Raw genomic sequence first — 17703 nt, 5'->3', positions numbered from 1 at the left:
CATTACAAATCCAGCAAACAAATATTTCTTATTAGCCCACTTCATAATTAGTCATCATCACCATTTTATCCAAAACCCATGGAATCACAAACTAAAGACAATCTACTAAAACAAGGACTGTAATAATGTGCACTCACTCATACAGTGGTTATAATAAACAAACAATCACTTGAACAAACAACAAAAAAAGACTTTGCTCAGTGTTTTAGGCTACGCAATTATCAATCGGATTCCTAAATGCTAAACAATTAACAATTCATGATGCCATTAAATGAACAAATGTTTTTGTCTCGCCGTCTGTTGAAGACAATAGAGGTTAAAACTACTTTTCCTGCAGCAGAAGTCCAGCCATTTAAAATAAGAGGCTTGACAAGGGGAGCCAGAGAGAGAGAGACTGCATATGAAGAAAAAGTTAAAATTAAAGCAGAGTTAAGTTAGCAATATAATGTAAAGGGCTTATAGTTATCAAAGTATGTTTCTGCAGACACACTGAGCACAGGAACCAGGTCACAAGCTAGCATCAGAGGGGCATGGAAACATTCAAACCACCACACGCTCATGGCCACCATTGTCTTCTTGGTGCGACAGTGTCCTGTCCTTGTGGTTATAAGAAGGAACCGAAAAAGAACATTCAGAACAGTCTAGTGTTGGGCAAATCACGCCATAACAAACACATACTAGTAGAAGACTTTAACAGGTATAATTGGAGATGGCAGAGTTTGTCAGTGCAGGCAATGATGAATCCGATGGTGAACTCAATGAGGCATATGAAAGCCATTCTGAATGGATGAGAATGAAGACCAGAACTGCAGAAAACCACCAAGGGGTGTCTACCACCCCAGGGAGAAGACGACTGTACAGACTGGCTGCTACTCTCAATATCACCCTGCGTCTCCTCTACAGAAACTCTTTAGAGACTAGCTACATCAACATGACCAAAGTAAGATACCAGTTACAGGCTGAGAGAGATGGTCTTCAGACACAGCTCCCTGTGCTAGAGTTGAACAACCTTGGATGGAGGCGTTTTAATTCCAGTTTGTACTAAATCTCTACTGACAAGAAAAACTGGGAGGAGAGCCAACAGGACTCTCTGAGGAGAGGAGCAGACCTAGTGATCATAAACAGCAGAGAGGAACAAGTATTTGTCAACGGATTCTGGGAAGTCTGCTTGGTCTGACGGACAGAGATGAAGAGGGGGTCTGGAATTGGGTGGATGGCACACTGCTTACCACTGGGTACTGGGCGAGTGGAGAGCCTAATAGTCATCTAGGACTGGACGAGGACTGTGCTGAGCAATGGCCCAACCCTTCTTCTGTAGAGAAAAGCTGGCATGATGCACCATGCAGCGAAGTGCATTTCTGGTCCTGTGAGAAATCGGCCTAGACGTAACTAAAACTTCAAACCCAACTAAAGTTAAACTCAAGTCGCCTACTCTCGACCAGGACATCATTAACAAAGACATCAGTGCTAGTGCTTAATTACACAAATTAATAATGCAAATTAATTGTGCTTAAACATGCTCTGTCGGGTTCATTTATGGTCATGTTTATGTTCTCCTTTTGTAGTAATTTTGTGTCAAAACTGTCATTTTCAAATTGAATTAATTAAATGTTGTATTACTGTATAACTCTGAGATGTATCTCAAACATTTGTTCATGTTCGTGTGGCTGTGAGTGTGTGGCTGTGAGTGTGTGGCTGTGAGTGTGTGTGGTGTGAGAGTGTGTGGCTGTGAGTGTGTGTTGTGTGAGAAGAGACTCCGGGTTTGAGTGGTACAGACAAATTCAATCTATGGAGAAACCTGAGACTGCAGAGAGGCTGGTTTCGACAAGCAGAGAGAGAGAGAGGGGGAGGGGAGAAGCAGGGGAGAGAGAGCAATAAACCAATACTAATAGAAATGAAACACAAGTCTGATTTATCACTGATCCAGTGCCTCTAATTAATGACATACACTTTCATATGAAACTACGATTCACACGCCTCTGAAGATTTAAACAATTACAGTTGCTTTTATGTGTCGGTAAGCCCAATGCACTTAAACAGTCTATATAAATGTGCTCGGTGTGAATAAAAAACGTGCTATGACAGAAAACCATAAAAAGGATAGCTCCAGTTGTTGTTTTGGGTATTCCAGCCAGACGATGCACATCAGTGAGTCCCAGTACCACTGGACTGAGCCTGTACAGCATCACAGATACAACAGCTTCTCCTTAGTTAGCATTCACAGCAGAGCTGGGAGATGACAGAGAGAAAATCAGGCTCCGCTGTTGTTAACAATGCAGAGGGTCACACAGCCGTGGACATACCTATTTCAGCCTGGACTAGGAGAGAGAGGGAGGGGACCATTTCTGACCAGGCCTCTCTCCAATAAATCCCTCCACTGCCATACTGCAAAGGTCTGGGCAGCGGCTCGCCTCCCTCTCCTTCCTCCTCTCTCACCACAGAATTGTAGGACGCTAGCCTGACAAATATGGTCAACACTGCCAGAATCTTGGCAGGACATTGGTCAATCAGGGGGAACACAGTAATTACACTGTCCATAGACAGAATACAAGGAATGGGGCCAATACAGCCATTTCAACCATTCAGCGAATCCTGTGTGTGTGTGTGTGTGTGTGTGTGTGTGTGTGTGTGTGTGTGTAAGTGTGTGTAAGTGTGTAAATCAAAGTGTACTATTTGACACTTGCTTGATGAAACAATCAGAGTGAATCCGTCCTTCAGTGCTCTGCTAGTTTACTGTGGTTATCAACAGGATGGCAGAAGTGGGTTGAATAAATCCACAAAACAGCACCATTTCAAACGCTCCCTGACAGCTCAGTCAAAAACAACTAGAATTGGCAATCAATAGAATAAACTACAAGGAACATGCCAGAGTCTCTGAATACAGCAGAAATAGACATCACTGACAGGAAAACTGTATGATCCTTACAGCCTGGGAGCTTTATTACTCATGGCTGATATTTAAGTGTTGGATTAGTAAATGTACATTAAAAGGATCTCCGATCTGATGCAGATCTAATGATGTACATAGACATGAGCTATACACTGAGGACATTCATAAAGATATTTACTGATGTAAAGTTTATTCATGTTGTGTTATTATGTCTTACAATGTGATTGCGTGATTACTGTGTGATTGCTCGCAATCCACATTCCTATCAACCTCGTTGATTGGCAATAAAGGTTTCTGATTCAAATGCAACAAAAAAGTGCTCTATAGCAGAACCCTGTCAGGGTTATGACCCTGTTTCATTACGGTCCTCTAAGCTTCATCCACATGGGTAGGAAAGACCATAAACCAGAAGTCTCTGGTCACATTAAACCTTAATATTCAGCAGTGAGAAAAGGCCAGGGTTGAAGGTCAAACCAGTGAAACTGATGAAGACAAGAGGTTGTCAGGATGGTCATTAAGTCCTAGCTTGTCGTAAAGGTATGGAGCAGAGGAGAGATGGCGACAGTAAAGTGGTTCTGCTATTACACTGGGGAGAGAGGGCGGGTGAGGGGAGAGGGGGAAGAAGATGGAACCCAATATAAGAGAGGTCATGACCTTCTAATCTCCTGAGCCCTGACATCCCCAACGGAACAGACCACTGGTGACTGGTCCAAAGCTCCGGAATGTTCATTTAGTGAGGGAATACGCTAACCGCAAGATTCTCCTTTAAATATCTTGGATTTCTGTGCTTGTTTTCTTCATTCTTTGTTCTTTGTTGACTGCATAAACATGTTCATTTTGACAAAGTTGTGGTGAGTAGGGTTTTGCTGAATCCTAGTGTTAGCAGAGCTATTGTTGTCTCAAATCCATGTCTTCCTTCACAGCAGTACTGTTGTCACCGAACATGACTAGCTCAAAGAGGCCTGTCTTTCCTGAAGATGTATTTAACTGTGGAGGTTGTCTGCTAGTAGAATGTATTCTCTGTCCATTTGAGAGCAAAACAACTGCTTTCAATTGTATTTCTGATACCCAGCTCTCCACAGAGATCATTTGTGGTCTACTGCATCCGTCATGTAGCATGCCATGTGGTCATCTGACCTGGTTAATTAGTGGCAAGCCAACAAACATATGGTCAAGTGACATACTAATTAATTGTCAACAAAGAAGCAGCTTCCATATGCAGACATAATGAAGGCTAAGATGCATTACTAGACATGTAACCTGTAATTCCACAGAGAGGCTGAGGCTGAATGGAAGGCTAATCCAAGATACCAGAGAGAGTTGACCAACAAAAACGCCACGCTCTCCGTAGCCGATGTGAGTAAGACTTTTAAGCAGGTCAACATTCACAAGGCCGCAGGGCCAGACGGATTACCAGGATGTGTACTCCGAGCATGTGCTGACCAACTGGCAAGTGTCTTCACTGACATTTTCAACATGTCCCTGACTGAGTCTGTAATACCAACATGTTTCAAGCAGACCACCATAGTCCCTGTGCCCAAGGACTCTAAGATAACCTGCCTAAATGACTACCGACCCGTAGCACTGATGTCTGTAGCCATGAAGTGCTTTGAAAGGCTGGTCATGGCTCACATCAACAGCATTATCCCAGAAACCCTAGACCCACTCCAATTTGCATACCGCCCCAACAGATCCACAGATGATGCAATCTCTATTGCACTCCACACTGCCCTTTCCCACCTGGACAAGAGGAACACCTACTTGAGAATGCTATTCATTGACTACAGCTCAGCATTCAACACCATAGTGCCCTCTAAGCTCATCACTAAGCTAAGGATCCTGGGACTAAACACCTCCCTCTGCAACTGGATCCTGGACTTCCTGACGGGCCGCCCCCCAGGTGGTAAGGGTAGGTAACAACACATCTGCCACACTGATCCTCAACACGGGGGCCCCCTCAGGGGTGCGTGCTCAGTCCCCTCCTGTACTCTCTGTTCACCCATGACTGCATGGCCAGGCACGACTCCAACACCATCATTAAGTTTGCCGACGACACAACAGTGGTAGGCCTGATCACTGACAACGATGAGACAGCCTATAGGGAGGAGGTCAGAGACCTGGCCGTGTGGTGCCAGGACAACAACCTCTCCCTCAACGTGACTAAGACAAAGGAGATGATTGTGGACTACAGGAAAAAAAGAGGACTGAGCACGCCCCCATTCTCATCGACGGGGCTGTAGTGGAACAGGTTGAGAGCTTCAAGTTCCTTGGTGTCCACATCACCAACAAACTATCATGGTCCAAACACACCAAGACAGTCGTGAAGAGGGCACGACAAAGCCTATTCCCCCTCAGGAGACTGAAAATATTTGGCATGGGTCCTCAGATCCTCAAAAAATTCTACAGCTGCACCATCGAGAGCATCCTGACTGGTTGCATCACCGCCTGGTATGGCAACTGCTTGGCCTCCGACCACAAGGCACTACAGAGGGTAGTGCGTACGGCCCAGTACATCACTGAGGCCAAGCTTCCTGCCATCCAGGACCTCTATACCAGGCGGTGTCAGAGGAAGGCCCTCAAAATTGTCAAAGACTCCAGCCACCCTAGTCATAGACTGTTCTCCCTGCTACCGCACGGCAAGCGGTACCGGAGTGCCAAGTCTAGGTCCAAAAGACTTCTCAACAGCTTCTACCCCCAAGCCATAAGACTCCTGAACAGCTAATCATGGCTACCCGGACTATTTGCACTGCCCCCCCAACCCATTCTTTTTTACGCTGCTGCTACTCTGTTAATTATTTATGCATAGTCACTTTAACTCTACCCACATGTACATATTACTTCAACTATCTCAACTAGCCGGTGCCCCCGCACATTGACTCTGCACCGGTACCCCCCTGTATATATAGCCTCCCTACTGTTATTTTATTTTACTTCTGCTCTTTTTTTCTCAACACATTTTTTGTTGTTTTATTTTTTACTTTTTTTGTTAAAAATAAATGCACTGTTGGTTAAGGGCTGTAAGTAAGCATTTCACTGTAATGTCTGCACCTGTTGTATTCGGCGCATGTGACCAATACAATTTGATTTGATTTGATTTGAACCAGAGATGAGTTAGCGTGAGTTAGTAAGAGGTAGCGGGTAGCATTGCTTTGCCATGCTTGCTTTGCTATGCTTTGATTTGCTTCACTTTGCTCTGCTCTGCCTTGCATGTTACCTCAGAGTGACGCCTCTGCCCTCGGGCTCAGCTGGCTCCGGCTGACAGCACCCGGTTAGGGCCCCCACCCAGGGTTACGGGAAAATTTAGGGTAGACTGGGCTCTCAAACTCTGGCGGGCAGGCAGTCACTCCAATTACAAAGCCACAAGTCCTCAACGGCTGACCAGGCGGATACAAGAGTCCCATCTCCCAAACGTCTGGAAAGGCGGATGAAGGCGGTAACTGATAACTGACAAAATTGTATACACTCACTACTCACTCTGGACAACAGCGTCTGCTAAATGACTAAAATGTCAAATGTAATGTGCTGGGGGTTTGAAGACCCCAGGGGAGAACAGAGTATTGATCTACCTGCCATCATCTTCTGGGCCTCATAGGGCTCCATGTAGCCATCGTTCTCTGTGCTGGCCTGGGTCACCTTCTCTGTGTTGGCCTGGGTCCCCCCGTCCTGCTCTGCATCAAATGGGTCTGCATAGTCATCCAGGATAATGAGCTGGAGAGAGAGAGAGGGAAGGAGAAGGGGATGAGAGTAGGTGAGAAAATATTAGAATACATTTTGCTGCTCTGTTTAACACCACAACACATTCCGGAGTTACAGGGAGTTACATTGCAGAGGCAGGAGACGAGGAGACAACCTTACATGCTGGCCAGACCGTGCGTGCGTGCGTCAGCGTGTGCCATCACGCGCATGTTGATTTTTTCCTCCCACACCAGACACGATCAGGATACGCAGGTTGAAATATCAAAACGAACTCTGAACCAACTATATTAACTTGGTAACAGGTCGAAAAGTATTAAACATTTATGGCAATTTAGCTAGCTAGCTTGCTGATGCTAGCTAATTTGTCCTGGGATATAAACATTGGGTTGTTATTTTACCTGAAATGCACAAGGTCCTCTACTCCAACAATTAATTCACAGATAAATCAGTACACCAAGTTCAGGCTTCCTTCAGGCTTCTTCTTCTTTGGACTTTATATGTCGGTTGGCAACCAACTTTAAGATGCATTACCACCACCAACTGGACTGGAGTGTGGACCTCAGATCATCTTTCAATCACCCACATGGGTATATGCTCTTAAAAACCAATGAGGAGATGGGAGAGGCAGGACTTGCTGCGCGTCGAGTGTCACAAATAGAACCAAGTTCTATTTTAGCGCCTGGCCACGCAGACGAGCAGTGTGGGTGCAATGATTGAATAACATGTATGTGTACGCGACGCGTCCGGTCAGCATGTTAGGAGAGGGAGAGGAGGTGAGGTGACAGTATTAGTGATAGTACCAGGAACATGCGATCTCTACACGCCACAACACCCAGACAGAAGATGGAGAGAGAGAGAGACATAAAAAACATTCTCTTAGTCTGTGTGCCTCAGTACCACCATCTCCTCTTTAGACTTAGTGCTCCCTGCTACTGCTACGTCTAATTATACCGTGGCATTCTGGCAGTGGCTGCTTTTCAAAGAGCAGGGAGAAAAAGAGAACAGGTAAACTGTCTTAAAGAGAAACAATTCTGCAGATTTACAGGGAGTTGGCAGCGAGCCATGGCTAATTGCAGTCTTGCTCTCTTTACTAAGAATTTCTTGCAGAAGCTGGCAATTAAGTGGACATCCTGTCCTGAGCTCCAGAAATACAGCCAACTCTTAGGGTATCAAAATGACTGTCCACACAGTCACAGCATCTCTGGCCAGAGCAATTTACTGAGGCCCACGAAAACCGCTCCCCCTTCACACAGAATGATCTTCCATATAAAAAAGTAAAGATCTTGAAGTTGAAGGAGAAGACCTATCTCTCCCATCTGTCATGTTGGACAGGGACTCCAAAGAATGAGGCTCACCAGAGAGGGTTTGGACCAGAGAGGGTTTGGACCAGAGGGGTGTTGGACTGCCTACTACCAGTACCAGGCAGTGAACATACAAGGCCGATCTTCAGTTGGGACTCTAGAGAATCAATAGTGGTGCCAGTCTGTTCACCCAGCGGGCAGACAGACGGACTGGAGGAGTGGGGGTGGCTGGGTCCAAAATCTGGGAAACAACTCAATGGAGACCTACCCTGATTAAGTCGACACACACACACACACACATACACACACAAAATGCGCAGACAAGCATACTGTATACTGACAAGCACACACAGGACACATTTTCACAGACAATCACACACATGCAGTCAAGCACACACACACTCACAGGAAAGGAGTCGATTGGCACTACACTCCATGAGTCATACGTTAGCAGGAAGGGGTTTGGTTTCATTCTAAATAAGCTCTTCAGTCATCTAGTGAACAGAGCAGGGCAATCCTAGGGTGAACCAGGCTAATGCATGCCATGGCTGTGCCTCCAACTAACCAGCTGTCCTTAAGAACAACCACAGCCCTTCCTCTCCTCCACACCCTTCTCAGAAATACAGCCCACAGGGGAAGACACCTGCCAAGCCTCCCAGGCGGGGACTTTAAGGGGAATCGAGGAACCCAGTACAGTACGATCCATATCTAAAGCATTTCCCCAACTCTAGGCTTTGACACCACCTGGGAAAGCACCATCCTTCCCCTTCTGATCCAGTTTTGATTTCACTTAACAAGACAAGATATACAAAACTGAAACCTTTCAAAGTGCATAGCATTAAAGAGTGAAAAGTTCACCTTGGATTATGCAATGATGCGTAGGGTAAGAGGAGCATAGAGGAAGAAGGTAGCATGTATATGCTCCAACTGATCACCTACACAAATCGGTAGATTAGATACTAGACAGGTTTAAAAAAGCCCCTTAAAATGTGCTTCATACTGGCTACTTTGTGTTGTTATACACCGAAGGCCTGCCTCCTCCTTTTCCATCAGGTTTTGGGACATACAGTGGGGAAAAAAAGTATTTAGTCAGCCACCAATTGTGCAAGTTCTCCCACTTAAAAAGATGAGAGAGGCCTGTAATTTTCATCATAGGTACACGTCAACTATGACAGACAAATTGAGAAAAGAAAATCCAGAAAATCACATTGTAGGATTTTTAATGAATTTATTTGCAAATTATGGTGGAAAATAAGTATTTGGTCACCTACAAACAAGCAAGATTTCTGGCTCTCACAGACCTGTAACTTCTTCTTTAAGAGGCTCCTCTGTCCTCCACTCGTTACCTGTATTAATGGCACCTGTTTGAACTTGTTATCAGTATAAAAGACACCTGTCCACAACCTCAAACAGTCACACTCCAAACTCCACTATGGCCAAGACCAAAGAGCTGTCAAAGGACACCAGAAACAAAATTGTAGACCTGCACCAGGCTGGGAAGACTGAATCTGCAATAGGTAAGCAGCTTGGTTTGAAGAAATCAACTGTGGGAGCAATTATTAGGAAATGGAAGACATACAAGACCACTGATAATCTCCCTCGATCTGGGGCTCCACGCAAGATCTCATCCCGTGGGGTCAAAATGATCACAAGAACGGTGAGCAAAAATCCCAGAACCACACGGGGGGGACCTAGTGAATGACCTGCAGAGAGCTGGGACCAAAGTAACAAAGCCTACCATCAGTAACACACTACGCCAAAAGGGACTCAAATCCTGCAGTGCTAGACGTGTCCCCCTGCTTAAGCCAGTACATGTCCAGGCCCGTCTGAAGTTTGCTAGAGTGCATCCAGAAGAGGATTGGGAGAATGTCATATGGTCAGATGAAACCAAAATATAACTTTTTGGTAAAAACTCAACTCGTCGTGTTTGGAGGACAAAGAATGCTGAGTTGCATCCAAAGAACACCATACCTACTGTGAAGCATGGGAGTGAAAACATCATACTTTGGGGCTATTTTTTCTGCAAAGGACCAGGACGACTGATCCGTGTAAAGGAAAGAATGAATGGGGCCATGTATCGTGAGATTTTGAGTGAAAACCTCCTTCCATCAGCAAGGGCATTGAAGATGAAACGTGGCTGGGTCTTTCAGCATGACAATGATCCCAAACACACCGCCCGGGCAACGAAGGAGTGGCTTCGTAAGAAGAATTTCAAGGTCCTGGAGTCTCCAGATCTCAACCCCATAGAAAATCTTTGGAGGGAGTTGAAAGTCCGTGTTGCCCAGCGACAGCCCCAAAACATCACTGCTCTAGAGGAGATCTGCATGGAGGAATGGGCCAAAATACCAGCAACAGTGTGTGAAAACCTTGTGAAGACTTACAGAAAACGTTTGACCTGTGTCATTGCCAACAAAGGGTATATAACAAAGTATTGAGAAACTTTTGTTATTGACCAAATACTTATTTTCCACCATAATTTGCAAATAAATTCATAAAAAATCCTACAATGTGATTTTCTGGATTTTTTTTTCTCATTTTGTCTGTCATAGTTGACGTGTACCTATGATGAAAATTACAGGCCTCTCTCATCTTTTTAAGTGGGAGAACTTGCACAATTGGTGGCTGACTAAATACTTTTTTTCCCCACTGTAACATAACTAGGACTAGTTTGCCACAGCGTAATTATGGGTTCCTCCTCTGTTTTTCTTCTGTGATATTAAAAGAGGAATTACATCCAATGCAAACACTCTTTTGGCTTGTTTTCGTACCACAAATATTATACATCTCACACACAACTTGAATTCAATTCAGCCAGTCAGGTTACAAATGTTTCTGTCCCAGAAGTCATCAACAGTTACAAATGGCATGTATCTTTATCCCCTTCACACTATATATCACCTTGGGTCTGTTTCCATATGGATACAGTAGCACAGCCCAAACCAGATACTAAGTAATCCTGACCAAAACAAGAGATACATCACATGTATAGTGGTGGAGAGTGTACATACAGCCAGCCCAGAGCACTGGAAGCCCAGTCTGACTGAACACATTCCATATGGGAGAGAGCAAGAGAGAACCTCAGTGCATTAAGCTGCCTGTGTAGGGCAGGCAGGCAGGCAGGCAGTGTATGCCAGAAGCCATCTGTGTGTCCACGTGGTAAACACAGTGGAGAAAACCTGGCTTAGTAATTAAGGGAAACTATGCCTTATGACTGGAATGCCTTCAACCCCATACTTACTATATCTTAGTGTATATGGAAGTAGAAGATATTCGATGACTTATGTCAGTGCCCTCCTCAGAGAGGGCACAATACCTGACAGTAGGACAGTTCTACTGTACGCCACAAAGCTGTAGCTAGCTTAACGATGGATAGCCGCTGTGCCCACAAACATTATATTGGATTGTGTGGTCCTGTCATCAAACAGCAGGGACCAAAAAAGATTGATGTATTAAACGAAGTGGAAAAGAACATTGCAATCAAGCTAGACATTCTGTATATTTAGCCCTGTGACTGGTCTTCAATCATTTTTCACAGGCAGCCAGTGAAAGCTCTTTTTAGCACCTGGTAATGTTGCTGCTACTGAGAAGGAGAGAGGAGAGCCATTCTGCTTGTCCTCTGGAGCCTGAAGCTGAGGTTGATAGTGAGGCTGGTTCTGGATGGCAGGTTCCTGCCTCCCACCACCTCTCCTTATCACTTAGTACTAGCTACCCCACCATATTTTCATATTTGAGAACAATTTTTTCCGGAGATCTTAATTTGTGTCGACAGGGATTTCTCTGCCTAAGATACCAAGAAACAGTCTTAAAAACGTACAAACGAAGCAATGGAATGGACCAACTACATTCCATTTGACATTTCTCCACATCAATCTTACATTTCCATATCCATTATTCAGAGAAAGTGAATTTAGGGAAACAAGCAAACAACTCAGTCCAAATGAAAGTAAAAGTTGGCAGTTACCACACTACTTGGGTGTTGACTTTCTCCTGCCTTGGGGCCTTGGGCCACATCTAACACCAGTATTTGGGAGGAGGCGATCAATTAGTCTGAGTGTTTTTGGGAGTTACCCCTCCTCTGTGAAGGTCCTGCCACACTGCACTAATGCTAGCCAGCTGGAGGAGCAGGGGAACATGGAGAGAGGGGACCATCCCTACCTGCCTTCCCGGGGCCTCCCTGCCTGCCTGCCTGCCTGCCTGCCTCTCTGCCTGCCTGCCTCTCTGCCCGCCCGCCTCCCTCCCTGCCTGCTTCCCTGCCTGCCTCCCTCCCTCCCTCCCTGCCTGGCGGCCTGCTTGCCTGGGGACACACCATCTGCCTTCTGGCATGTCAGGTTGTGTCGGGACCATAGCCAAGCCACCACACTTGTCATGAAGTCAAATTCACCCACAGTGAGTGCAATACTGCAGTGCTTCTATTTAGGGTGCTATTCTGTATGTGAGCTTTTCTAAGCAGAGATGTAAGCTGTGAGTAGCCTCACAAAGCAACCTTGTAGGCTTATGACATCTCGTCCCCTATCACTACTCTGCAGCAGCACAGAGAGAACTTACTTAATGACTCCCAGCCTGTTGTCATGCTGAGCTACCAGGTTCACCGTGTCTTACACCTGCAGCTGCTTAGATAGCCATAGTAGGAGAAATAGCCCCGCACTGCTTAAAATACATTGCAGCTCTCAAGGAATGAAATCTATTTCGAATCAGTGTGAGCATTAGCCAATGAGGGAGAGTGTAACAGGCACCTGCCACTTGGCATTGGCATTCCACACAGTAGAGAGAGAGCTTCTGAGATTACAATTCAATTGGGCTGCAGTCCTCCATTAGAACTAGGAAAATATACAATCTTCCTTCTCCCACACCATCACATGCAGACCAAGTGGATCTAACAGCCAATTATCATATAGAACATCTGGGGCCATAAAAGGGAGAACATTGAAGTCTGAGTTTGTGGTTATCGTATAGGATGATTTTTGGCAGTATGCTGCTACGCACCAATTTATAGCTTCCCCCACGTCCAAACTCTGTTGAGTTGAGTTAACTATGCCATTCAGTCATTGACAAAATCCAACTCCTCAAGCTATAAACACAAAAAAAATGAATAATAATAAAAAGTAAACTACTGTTGAACGTACCAGATAGACACGCACGCATGCAGACACGCGGCTAATATGACAGCCAGCCCCCTGCCAGCCACCTGAGTAGCCACCTGAACGACTGGTGACAGTAATGGAATGTGGAGACGTTACACACAAATGTGACAAATGTCACAGCTGGTCCAGAAAGGATGAGGGGTGTCAGAGCTACTGGGGGCTTAAGCCTCCCCCACCTCTCCCCCTACCAGACCACCACAAGAGTCGACATGCTAGGGAAGGAGTGAGGAGGAGGAATGGAGGGAAAGGGGGGAAAAAAAGGGACTGGCGTTTGTGATTTATGTCTCCACACCACAGGGGATTTGAGCCACTGATAACCTAATACAACTCAGGGCTTGGCTGCTCGATTGAATTAGGGCATTTCAAGGGCTCTTTTTTGCTGCTATGGGTCTTTTGTTCTTAAGTTGTAAAAAATGATATCAGAACTAATGAAAGCCATCTTAGAGAGGGGGGGATAAGGAGGAGAGAGGAATAGGATGCCCAGCACATGTTTACTTTCCTGTTTAGACAAATATTCATTTAAAAAGGGAACTTGAACAACAGATATCACACAGCCTATTGTTGAATGCTGATTGTTCCAACTTATCTTGAACTATAAATACAGGATACATGCACTCAGCTCAGTTCCAGTCATCTGAAGCTAACAGCTTAGCATCAAACATTGCCACAAGGCAATTTACTAAAGCAGAACCGATTGCAACCACTGATGTTGACACAATACAGCCACTATCAATAAGATACTTCTGTGATTCAAAGATGGGAGAGGAAATCTGGTTAGGATTCAATGAAACCCTATTGTGAAGCACGATTCCAGCTGGGGGCTATATTCCTCTCACATGAGTGAAAAGACTGTATAGATGGAGCTTTCCCACAATGCAGCTCTGACGTTAATGAAACTTTATTACGCCGTATCCTAAGAGACAGGGGTTGTTGGACGGGGAATCAGCCTGTGGCTCTATGGGCCTCAACAAGGACGTGGCAGCGCCAGCCCTGAATGCCTACTTAAGAACCAGGGAAGATAGCTACTAGCTAATCAAATTATGTTTTCCATGAGCGCCCATTGTTTTCAATCAGTCGCAAGCAATAGAAGCTAGAGCAACGCTAAGTGGAGGAGAGCACTTCTCATAAGTAAAGAAAAATCATGTTTGTCTTCTTGCAGGTTAATTAATTTGTCAGCTTTGCTTTTAGCCTTATTAAAGCCCTCTCAAACTCAATGTTCCGAGGTTAAAGCATGTTTCTTGATTAGGGAAGACTGAAAAAAGAGACAAATATTGATGGCTAGAGAAGATCTGTGGAGAAACAATTTAGAGACAAAAGCACACATTATAGATAATTAGTACATGTGAAATGGTGACACTGGGTTCAAAAGAAAACATATTTAGACCTCCCTTCTCCCTAACATCGCCCAAACATGCATTTCCCCAGTCATTAATGAGGATTTAGGAAAGTGTGCAAAACATGCTACCTTAACCAGCATGCATCACTGTGGTGAGGGGATCATTTCTAGCATCTCCCTTCTTTGCACTCCAATGTGTTCAGCCATCATTCTCACGTGTCTCTCTGTCTTTCCCCCAGTCAGACATCTGTGTTGTTCAAAGCACAGCTCACACTTTTTCATGTTGACCTATTTATCAGCTGCTCCTTTAAGATTCAGACCACATAAAACAGGCTTCTTTAGATCTCTGGGCTGCTGCACATGTGGGGTGGCTTTTCACACGCCAGCCGGGAAAAGCCCACTCTTTTGGCACATGGAGAAGTGGTTTAGTGCGTCATTGATCATATACTTTGTATGGGAACCCTTCCAGACGCAACGACAGTGACGCCGATACCCTGCAACACGGGTCAGTGTTACAGCAAGAAAAACATCAGAGCTGCATTATAATGGGAGAAAAGAGAACAGCACTTGCCACTTTGCCTTGAGATAAAAGAGGTACATTACACAGCTGTGTGTGTGCAGTGTTTCCCTCCTACACTTGTGAGTGGGATATAGGCTATGCTGCAGGCAGGGCCATTCAGTCCTTACAGGAGTCAGGTTTTCCCACACACTAAGGACAGTCACACCAACACTGACACAAGGTTTAAGGGAGCGCTAAATCATACTGATCATCTGCAGAGGGATGATAAACTCATGATAATCACAGACCTAGCTTATACTGGAGATCTGTACTTTTATGGCATGTCATGCTGATGATCCCTTAAGAAAAAACTAACAGGATTTTCTGCTATGAACAATGCATTATACATCTGTAAGGATGTTTTAGCACTGCCGTTAAAAGTTAGTGACAAAGGAATGTTACTCTGCCAGTCTGCCACAGTATCAGCTTTATGGATCTCCCGAGTGGCGCAGTGGTCTAAGGCACTGCATCGCAGTGCTAGCTGTGCCACTAGAGATCCTGGTTCGAATCCAGGCTCTGTCGTAGCCGGCCGCGACCGGGAGACCCATGGGGCGGCGCACAATTGGTCCAGGGTAGGGGAGGGAATGGCCAGCAGGGATGTAGCTCAGTTGGTAGAGCATGGCGTTTGCAACGCCAGGGTTGTGGGTTCGATTCCCACGGGGGGCCAGTATGAAACAAAACCCCCCCCCAAAAAAATGTATGCATTCACTAACTGTAAGTCGCTCTGGATAAGAGCGTCTGCTAAATGACTAAAATGTAAATGTATTTTTTCTTTATCCCTGAAGTGAGACTCAAGGTTGCAAGTCGTTTCTCTGACAATGCCATATGGGTCCTCAAAATGTTACGAGGGAGTTGCTGCACAAACTTGTTCTTTATTTTGTTTTTTAAAAAGCACTTTCTATTCTCATTCCAAGGCTCTCGAAACCCGAGTGACATAAACATGTTGCATAACGCCGAGCCAAGAGGCACGCAACATGAACAGGACAGCACTTTGGACAGCAGAGCAGCAGGCTACTCACTGAGGCTGAGCCTTTTTTTTTTTCATTTCATTTGAGTTTACTGAGCCTGAACAGGTGCTTCTCTATTTCTAATGTAATATCACCTAACGTCAGGCCAGAAACCCAAGCGCAATGCTTCACCATCCTCCTAGTCTCCCAGGAATACCTGCTGTACTCTACCTTTTCTGTACAATCCCCTCTTTCATTACCTTTTTTAGCCCATCATCCCTTTCTATGAAAGAATATCTATTTTCAACTCTTTCAGTTCCCTGTGCCCCACCTTCTGCCCAGAGAACCCTTATAGCACACTGAGGACCTTGACTAGAGGGTGGCTGGCCCAGATTCAGGCGCCCTTAATATTCGACAGATATTCAAGATTAACACTTGAGGATACGCTTGACAAAATCCAATTTCCTTTCTCAGCTCTTTTCCCTCTGAAATAGATTTATGACTCTTGGAATTTAAGGAAGAGGGAGTAGTGGTTAAGTTGTGTGGAGGAATGGGCCTGTTGTTGGTCCACTAGAGGCATAAAAGGCTGAGACGCACACACACGCCTAGTGTTGTTTGGGAGAAATAAGCCTTAAGTAAAGTGTGGTTTGCTATGCTAGGGACAGAGGGGACAAAAATGACATAATTATGAAAAGTAGGACATAAAAATAACAATGGGAATCCAGTGAGCATGACCTTTTGATTTGGGTGTGTGATTTATACAGAGTAGGGAAAACAAATGGAGGCAGGCCCAGGAGCCAGCTGCACATAAACAAAGCAGGGAAGTTTGATGTGAGGAGGATGACTTGATTGCGGTCGGAAGCGACGTGGCCTCAGATAGCCTTTGTGTGGTGAGCGTGTACAGAGAATGCTGCACGTCAAACCCAACAGCTCAGACTGACAATAGAACTTGCAGGCAGGCAGGGTGGAGTCTCATATCACCTTGCCATCGCTATGGGGATTTCCACCTCCCATAACAGGAGAGGGAGAGAGGGAAGGAGTCTTTACACAGACTTCACTGCAGCCTGACCTGACTAAGAGGTCCCTAACAGAACACGACACCACAGCTATGTATTGACACAGTACAATGTCACAATCCCAATCCCTTTGCCAGTTTGCTCAAGCTGCAACATGAGGAAATATTAACCCTGCCTGGTTATATTTTAGCATGGATCAGAGTCAACATTCCCAGACTGTACGAGAGTGGCGAGCTAGCGCAGACTTGCCCAGCCCCAGTCAAAAGGGAATGTCACCAAGTTGTAAACACTTCCTGTCAGGAAGGGAGCACTTCCTTAATCCTGGAGCAACCCTCTTGTTCCTTATTTTCCATCAAACAAAAGCAGACTGTCAGTGGCCTGGTTGCTTTACCTTTGGTCCAATCACTGCACCAAGCAATTTATATGGTGGCTGAACTATATTAGGCCTACACCTAGAGACTGAGTATTAAAAACGGATATACATGTAATACAGTAGTAACTATAGGATATTATGGAAGGGAAAACAGCAGGGCAAACTCTCTAACCCTACCCCTAACAAGATCTGTGTCCTACAAAGCCCAGGAGAGACATAAGTGCCCATCCAGTCTATAATGAGAGGTTTGGCCAGTTCCCCAACGGTGCCTGTGGCTATGGAGACCATGACCCCACTGGCAGACACACACACACACACACACACTCACTCCAGCCTCAGCACCTGTCAGTGAGCACAGATAATAGGTCAGCTCCACTGTGATGGTAGGGCACAGACCTTAAAGAGCTCCACTACCTCCCAGATAGTAAATAGAGAAACAGTGTA

The 17703-nt window shown here is 45.3% G+C and overlaps 1 protein-coding gene across 1 annotated transcript in view; it reads right to left on the bottom strand.

Annotated features, from left to right (window-relative positions):
- The window catches only part of LOC121582279 (SH2 domain-containing adapter protein D-like), a gene marked incomplete at its 3' end in the record, with an annotated part of 93483 nt that overhangs the window by 67286 nt on the left and 8494 nt on the right, over positions 1-17703 (bottom strand). Inside the window, exon 2 of the mRNA XM_045216645.1 lies at positions 6457-6598. Within this exon, the coding sequence (XP_045072580.1) occupies positions 6457-6598 (142 nt within the window). The remainder of the gene's footprint in view (positions 1-6456; positions 6599-17703) is intronic.

This window comes from Coregonus clupeaformis, unplaced genomic scaffold, assembly GCF_020615455.1.
Source record: "Coregonus clupeaformis isolate EN_2021a unplaced genomic scaffold, ASM2061545v1 scaf0765, whole genome shotgun sequence".
Classification (NCBI taxonomy): Eukaryota; Metazoa; Chordata; class Actinopteri; order Salmoniformes; family Salmonidae; genus Coregonus; species Coregonus clupeaformis.
Note: the sequence above shows the minus strand (reverse complement) of the source record. Positions and strands in the feature narration are given on the sequence as shown.